Here is an 8,742-nt window from a genome sequence, read left to right on the forward strand (position 1 = left end):
ATAGTCAGCTCAACAGCCTCTGCACCTGCATGCATGGTAAATTTGTATAAGCAAAGATGACAAGGTAAATTGATAACTTAAAATAGTTCCTAGTTTTTACAATATCTTCCTAGTTTTCCTAGTTTTCTCCTAGTTTTTTGTGCTGTTTCTTCCTAGTTTTCTCCTAGTTTTTTATAATATACTGCTGGAGAGCCTGCTAGTATAAAGTATTGTTTTAATGGTTATTTCACTAAACTCTTTTGGGCTCATTGATGAAATCAAACACCATGAATGAATTATTACTAGTATAAAGTATTGTTTTAATGGTTATTTCACTAAACTCTTTCGGGCTCATTTATGAAATCAAACACCATGAATGAGTTACTACAAGTTATATTAATTGTAACATTCCAGTTGAGAAAGTTAGCACTTCAGCAAGACAGCTGAAATATCACTTTGGTTTAATAACAACACAAGTCATCTAATGTCCATCTCATTGACATCCAAACTAAGATGGCTGATCAGTAGTCACTACTTGGACATCTTTCTTTGTTAAGCTTGGATAACCTTTTCTGTTGAACTTTGATAAACACTTACTACACAAGTATTTGTATTCTCATACTCCAGTCTTGGATTTTTCTATAACATGTTTTATTAAGTTATTACATGGTATTTCTTCATGTCTTTGTTAAGTATTATTTTGTTTATATTTCAGTGGAACTGTCTCTCCAGTTAGTCAACTCACACTCCGTTAAGAGTAAATGTTCAGTTGTGTGGTACGTAAAAATCTGAGCCTGCCATTTTTAAATTGTTAATATATTTTGTGAATGTACTAAAAAAATACTCTTTATTTTCTGATATTAACGTGTTTGTTAGGTTCGTTGTAGGATTTGTTTGAAAATATTTTGTCATTCAGAAACTACAACAAGTTTGGTTTCTTTAACAGTTAGAAAACGTTATCAATAAATACAATGTAAGTAATATATAGTTCAATATTTTACAAACTTGTCGACCAAAACATTTAACAATATACTGGTCAACAGTAAGATCATAAAGGGTCACAACAATCAAATTATAATAATTATTATTTCACAAAAGTTAGGGTGTGTCAACTTGTTACTGGTAAACTACCGAGTCAATTGTCACCAAACTTGACATATACCCCTAGTACCTGTGGAGAATGACATAGGAGGGTTTGGATCTGACCCCCTTCTTGTCTCCAGGAGCCCCTTTGACTTCACCATGCATTGAGTTTTTATTAATTTATAAGAAATCCAGTTTGGTATGTAAGGATGCAAATAACTGGCAATGAATATCTCCAGTAAGGAAATATCGTTAAGGTCAAAAGGAAGAAACTGTTTCTACACATGTAACTGACAACTACATTTATCACAGTTTATCAATATGGTTTGTGGAAAATTGCATATTGGAGAAAGAATTACGTAGATATACTGTAAGAATGCATAAGTATCGGATATCAATCTTTCTATTGGTAAACTTTTCATTGTTCTTGTTGTTTGTCTCATGATTTACTTCGATTTAGTGAACAGTTTTGAAATATTTTACTTTTTTGGAGTTTTAATGAAAGAACAAAATATTATTGTTAGATTTTTTTTTACTCTTTGTAAATTTAACTAAACTCTGTGAGGAAGAGAACTTGTTAACAACTTAAGGTTGATTTCTAAGGTTAAAATGATCAACAAGGTTCACCCCTGGTTTACTAAAATTAAGTGTGATTAAAGAAAATATTTTAAACATCTATTTTTTATGATCTCTTATTACTCTTGGTTGTAAAAATAACTATTGTTTCAAATTTTTTAATGTATCATTTGTTTATATTTAAACTATTAATGTTAATGTGTTATCATTTTTAAGTGGTCTGTATATTATTGTAATTTTAATTATGTCTTGATCATTTTATAAATGAAAAATAAATTTTGTAGTTTCTGATTTGTACAGATTGTACTCCTGTTGTAAAAAAAACAAGCTTTCTTTATATATGTATATCTTTTCATAATTAGTTTTAAACATTAGATTTTGTGATGGTATGTAACACGAAAAACTAAAAAGCTCTACATATAAAGATTTTCATGTAATCATGTACTTTGGTACCAGTACAAGTTCACTTTAATAGACAGTCACTGAAACAGAAGGTAATGTAGCCACTAATTGAAATAAAACTTTAGCACTTGTATCTTACTGAAGAAAACACCTTTTTAACTTTAATTTTTAATTAAATATTAGTACATCTTAGGATGATAATATTTTAAATGTAAGCTTACTTTAGGATGATAAATCAAACTTGTAATCGAAGACTGTATGTCTATCAGCTATATTGTGAAAGGGTTTATTTTGTATTTCAGGTATTAATCCAGAATGAAATTGACAGGGTTTCAGTTTCTTTTTTGTTTGTATTTCAGGTGTTAATTAGAATGAGAATGACAGGGTTTCAGTTTCTTTTTTTGCATGTGTGTGTTTCAGGTGTTAATCAGAATGAAAATGACAGGGTTTCAGTTTGTTTTATGTGTATCTATTTCAGGTATTAATTCAGCATGAGAATCACAGGATTTCAGTTAATAACTAGGAGACTGTCTGTGAAACAAGGATTCTTCTCCAGAATACTGATTGCTCCAAAGATTCCTTTCCAAGTGTACCAGAAACACTTCATGGAAACCACGTGCAGGTTAGTTTTCACATCTCTTCTATAGAAAAATTGTGTATTTATGAAATTTCCAGAATGTGATTCATAGTTTTTAATTAATATGTTTAATTTATCTTGACTTGCTTTGTCATAGAATGCTACTTTCACCAAGTCAGCCCATTAGAAGAGTGGTTGCATTTGGCATTGATTCATGAGAGTAGTTATTGATCCAATTAATATAAGCATGTGAATGTGAATTTATTATATAGATATAAAGGAATGATAAAATATACATAATTATTGTGACAGTGGACTATCATTTGTCAGAATATTTCAATTAACATCATCCATCATTACTAAACTCATCCATTCAAGTTTTGAAACTATCTAAATTAAAATCTGTCATCTCTAATAACCATTGTGCAAGTGGATCAGAAGAAACTATGAGCACCTCTGACTTGTGATTATTTCAATCTTATCTGTGTGGTATTCATTAACACTGGTTAAAAGTATCTGCAAAATGTATATTCAGGAAATGTGCTGCAGAGAATTATTTCAAACTTGGACAGCAGAGACCAGAAAAACACACACACACACGCAAGTGAACAATTAAAACAAAATATATATCAACATGTAGTTACCAGGTTGAGAGGCCCGTACTTGCTGCTGGTGCTGGGAGGTATTTCCATAATCTAATGCTGCATATGTCTCTAACTCATTCTAATTTGTACAAGCATCTGCACCACTCCTTGAGATGGGCTTGACCCTTCCCCAGAAGATCAAACTTAGCACCAAAGTGATGAATTTCTAGCCATTGACATAGACAATTCTTACCTGAGTAAAAGAATCAGTATGTGTATACACCCCTAAGACATTTTGCTTAACAAAAATGTCATATTGCATGCATATAAAATTTAGAAAACTTTATCTGAGTGTATCTGACTAAAGATGTATTCTAAACTGTTTATTGAAGGGTGAAATTCATGACTATTTCAGTCATTACATCTGTCCAGAAATCAAATGGTGTAGTGTACTGTATCTTGTTCTAACCCCTTAAGAGCAGATCTTCCCGAGTAGACCATGTTTCAAAAGGAATCATTTCAAATCACATAGTTTTATTTGGCCATATGATTCAGAACTGGAATTCCACATGTGTATTAGAGGTCAACAAACCTTTTGGCACTTTATCAAAGTAGTTCTGTGTGATAATCTGACTTATATCTATTAAAATTATTACAAAATTAGCTTCTGTGTGATAATCTGACATATATGTATTAAAATTATTACAAAATTAGCTTCTGTGTGATAATCTGACTTATATCTATTAAAATTATTACAAAATTAGCTTCTGTTTGCAGCTGTAGAATGGTATATATATATGCAGGTAATCTTTGTCATGAGCAGTGCACGTACTAACATAAAACTGACAAGTGATTTTATATACTATGATCTTTAAGAAATTCAGGTTTATAGGTGAGGTCATCTAGAACATTTTTGACAAAAGTCATTCAATTTTTGCTTATTTTCACCAATGTTGTGAAACCAGAAAAACAACTAATTTTTGCTAGTCCTCAGTATAATGGCTTCCGTTATTACCAAATCCATATATCAGGTATATTCTGTTTATCTTCAAGATGAAAACAAAAACAGAACATAATAGTAAATATTTATAATCAAAGTCCAAGTTATAAAATTTGTTTAAAACAGAATATTATTTTTATGTTTAAGACAACTTTATTAACTTAGTTTATTCAAGGAATTTTATTTTCATTAATCTTTATTTTTCCAGGTTACTAGAAAAGAAGAGTAACGAAGATCTGTTATACTTTCAACACTTGTTCTACGAAACTCATCCAAACCTTAAGACCTCGTCAGTGAATAGAAACTTACAGGAATTAAGTAAAAGTCATGAAAGTAAGTCAGATCATTTAGTAGAAGAATGGATGGAAAAGAATACCATCAGGCACAAGACAGGATCTGAAACCTTGAAATCAGAGATTACCCAGCAGCCTTATGTACTAAAAACTGATGAAAACCGAACAGATTCAAATAAGGAAAATATCCAACAACAATCACTAAAGAAAATTTATTCAAATTTTGAAAACTCTGGGGAACGGAAACAGGGATGTACAGTTCGATCCTCATCCAGTTAGTCAAGTTCAAGAAACAAATAACCAGTTAGACTTATTACCACATGATCCTTTATCATCATCTTTAGAGGCAGAATTTATTGACAACTTAGCTCCGGTCTTATCTCCTTCTTTTAACTTGGCCGCTTATGCAACTCGTTCTCGGACTTTGCAGGAATTAGTTAAGCTTGGAGTTGATCTTTCTCGCATCGAGAAGCGGGCAGGGTTGGCAAAATTTGTTCTCAAGTTGGATTTTGATAAAAACATTAAACACCACATCCAGTTTCTGCATGACCTAGGTGTTCCATCAGATGAGCTTGGGACATTTTTGACTCATAACCCTCTAATCTTCAAAGAGTCATTGGATGACTTACAAGTTCGAGTCAACTATTTAGAGTCAAAGAAGTTTTCCACAGATTCTATAACTCGTATAGTGTCTAAAGCACCATTCTGGTTGTTATTTAGCACTAAAAGAATTGACAGAAGGTTGGGTTTCTTTCAGAAAGAATTCCAGTTAACAGGAGATGAGCTTAGACACATAGTGACACGGTTACCAAAGTTAGCACTATGGAGCCTGCATAAAGTTAAGGTAAATTAACAGAACTTCAGTGATGAATTTATTTTATACTGTCGTTTATGTTGTTTTGTGTTGTTATACAATGGTTTATGTTGTGTTGTTATACAGTAGTTGTGTTGTTATACAGTAATTGTGTTGTTATACAGTAGTTGTGTTGTTATACAGTAGTTGTGTTGTTATACAGTAGTTGTGTTGTTATGCAGTAATTGTGTTGTTATACAGTAGTTGTGTTGTTATACAGTAATTGTGTTGTTATACAATGATTTATGTTGTGTTGTTATACAGTAGTTGTGTTGTTATACAGTAATTGTGTTGTTATACAGTAGTTGTGTTGTTATACAATGGTTCATGTTGTGTTGTTATACAGTAATTGTGTTGTTATACAATGGTTTATGTTGTGTTGTTATACTGTAGTTTATGTTGTGTTGTTATACTGTGGTTTATGTTGTGTTGTTATACTGTGGTTTATGTTGTGTTGTTATATTGTAGTTTATGTTGTGTTGTTATATAGTAGTTTATGTTGTGTTGTTATACAGTGATTTATGTTGTGTTGTTATACTGTAGTTTATGTTGTGTTGTTATATAGTAGTTTATGCTGTGTTATACTGTAGTTTATGTTGTGTTGTTATACTGTAGTTTATGTTGTGTTGTTATACTGTGGTTTATGTTGTGTTATACTGTAGTTTATGTTGTGTTGTTATATAGTAGTTTATGCTGTGTTATACTGTAGTTTATGTTGTGTTGTTATACTGTTTTTTTTACAGTAATCATCAGAGTTCAACTAAACTGTTTTGATAATATAAAGTCAGTACAATTCAAATTAACTTTTATTGCCTAGTAGTTTAAACAAAGAATCGGAATACAGCATCAGCCCCACTTATTGTTTGGTGGGGGCTGTTTTCAAAGCTGAAAGACTGGTATTGAGCTAAAGACCACGTCACAAGTTGACAATAGATACAAGTAAAAGAGCTTAACACAATATCGTAGAAGAACGGTTGTAACTTTATAACACAGGTACGTCATCCTTCAATGTCTGCATGACAAGAAAACAAACTATACCGACATTGAATATTTTCCTTATAAGTTCAAGAAAGAATGAGAGAACAATCACAGTTTTGTGATCGGATGTCAGTAACGAAAATGTTAGCTATGATATTCACTGAAACAGTTACCATATTGTTGTTCTATAAGACCATGCAAGTTTTTTCCATCTTTAACATTTACATTAATGTACAGAAAAGGAGAGGATAATTTGAATCACATCCTTATTACAGCACCAAGAGGGCTTACGGTAATATCACTATACGTCATCCTTCAATTAAGAACGGTTGTAACTTTATAACACAGGCTACGATATTGTGTTAAGCTCTTTTAATTGAAGGATGACGTGCCTGTGTTATAAAGTTACAACTGTTCTTCTACGAAATTGTGTTAAGCTCTTTTACAACATTTTGAAAGGTACCATACACGTATGATGCTGAGATAAGCTTTTTTTTACGTGTTGATAAATATTTATATATGATAATGTCGTGAGCATGTTTTTTATCATATTTTGACAGGTACTATTTATATACGATACAAGCCTGTCATATGACAGTAAAAATTGATTCATTTTCTTCTCAAAATTGTATCTAAATAAACGTTTTATGAACATGTTTTATAAAAATTAATTATAATCTCGTAACAATGGAGAATGGCTATCCTATCTCTAGTATTTTATTTTTGACTGTCTTTCTGAGCCGAAGAAGTGAACTTTATTTTGGGAATTGAAATGTGCTGCGGGTTGTTATAGAGTTGTAGCCGAGGGTTATGGTTGCATCAATATGTCTCCTTGACAACCAAGAAAGCGTAATGGGGATTTTTAACCACTGATTATGATGTTTGTGTACCAAGTGTGGGGCACGTATATACCTGATTTGATGTTATTTCGATCTCTACCAACCTACCTTCATATATAAATATATGTCCAAGTAGCACACCGTCTGTTTTATATATGGGTGGAAGAATTTTAAAAAGAAAAGCTTGCTTGTCACGATAGAAAGCGACATCGTTTCGTTCAAGTTGTGTGTTGATCGGTATCACAACAGCCGAGATATCGGGATGACAGACTGAAGGCTTTTTCATCTTTTTATAGTAGATTGTGATAAACTTTTTTTTTAATAAAATAGTCACTTAGCCTGGTTAAATTCAAATCCATGTTTACATGTATGTTAGATAAGTCTTACATTTAAGTACTTCACAACCAATGTTATGTTATCCAATAATTGTATGAAGTTAGTTACACTGAAACTAGTACTGTGTTCTTTATTTTTATATAATAAACATTTTGAAATTAAAAGGAGATAAAAAATTACCTCAAACTTTCTGTCAATTATCTCAACATTATCAGGCAAAAAGCTGTCAAAGTAAAGCAAGGAATTATTCAATTAAAGTTTTTTTTGCATCACTTTACTCGACCAAATGCAGAAATATTACAAAGTATTTACAGATAAAAGTCTTTCTGACTTCATTTACACACCTTCCTAAATTGTATGTGTTTACATTAAATTCTTTATTTAAAACATTCAAGTTAACATAAATTATGATTAGTGTGGTAATAAAAAAAAAAGGTGGACGTAGAAGTTTTCATTTTAGTGGCAGAGTTTAATTGTTTGGTTTTTAATTGATATTTCCAGCAAACAAACTTCTCTGTTAAAGAAGAAATGGGATTTTCAGAAGAAGAAACTAAACAGCTGTTAATTAAGAAACCAAAAATCTGGCTACTAGGTGAGTACAAAATTCTTTTAAACTTAAACCTTAGACTTAGACAAAAATAGATCATAATTCATCAATATATCTCATATCTTCTTCCAACAATGTACTTAACAGAACAACAATCAGCTGGTTCTATATATTAACATAAGTAATATATCTCGTATCTTCTTCCAACAATGTACGTTAACAGAACAACAATCAGCTGGTTCTATATATTAACATAAGTAATATATCACGTATCTTCTTCCAACAATGTACGTTAACAGAAAAACAATTAGCTGGTTCTATATATTAACATAAGTAATATATCACGTATCTTCTTCCAACAATGTACGTTAACAGAACAACAATTAGCTGGTTCTATATATTAACATAAGTAATATATCACATATCTTCTTCCAACAATGTACGTTAACAGAACAACAATCAGCTGGTTCTATATATTAACATAAGTAATATATCTCGTATCTTCTTCCAACAATGTAACGTTAACAGAACAACAATCAGTTGGTTCTATATATTAACATAAGTAATATATCTCGTATCTTCTTCCAACAATGTACATTAACAGAACAACAATCGACTAGCTATTGTTTTGTTGACAGATGAGAATGTTAACGACCTCAAATCCCACTTATCCTGCACTATATTTTCTACAGCTT

At 31.1% G+C, this 8,742-nt stretch overlaps 1 protein-coding gene across 1 annotated transcript; it reads left to right on the forward strand.

Moving 5' to 3' along the window:
- Positions 1–2,531: 2,531 nt before the first annotated feature.
- On the forward strand, positions 2,532–8,157 carry LOC106476387 (transcription termination factor 3, mitochondrial-like). The gene is made up of 4 exons (XM_013937049.2): positions 2,532–2,662; positions 4,410–4,490; positions 4,702–5,338; positions 8,002–8,157. The coding sequence occupies exons 1-4, from the start codon at positions 2,532–2,534 to the stop codon at positions 8,140–8,142; spliced, it is 990 nt and encodes a 329-aa protein (XP_013792503.1). The 3' UTR covers positions 8,143–8,157.
- The last annotated feature ends 585 nt before the right edge of the window (positions 8,158–8,742 follow it).

This window comes from Limulus polyphemus, unplaced genomic scaffold (assembly GCF_000517525.1).
Source record: "Limulus polyphemus unplaced genomic scaffold, Limulus_polyphemus-2.1.2 Scaffold10442, whole genome shotgun sequence".
Classification (NCBI taxonomy): domain Eukaryota; kingdom Metazoa; phylum Arthropoda; class Merostomata; order Xiphosura; family Limulidae; genus Limulus; species Limulus polyphemus.

Coding starts and splice junctions, on each gene's coding strand:
- LOC106476387 (XM_013937049.2), top strand. CDS start 2,532: ATGAGAATCACAGGATTTCAGTTAATAACTAGGAGACTGTCTGTGAAA. Junction 4,491..4,701: donor CATCCAAACCTTAAGACCTC/GTCAGTGAATAG, acceptor CAATCACTAAAG/AAAATTTATTCAAATTTTGA. Junction 5,339..8,001: donor GGAGCCTGCATAAAGTTAAG/GTAAATTAACAG, acceptor TGATATTTCCAG/CAAACAAACTTCTCTGTTAA.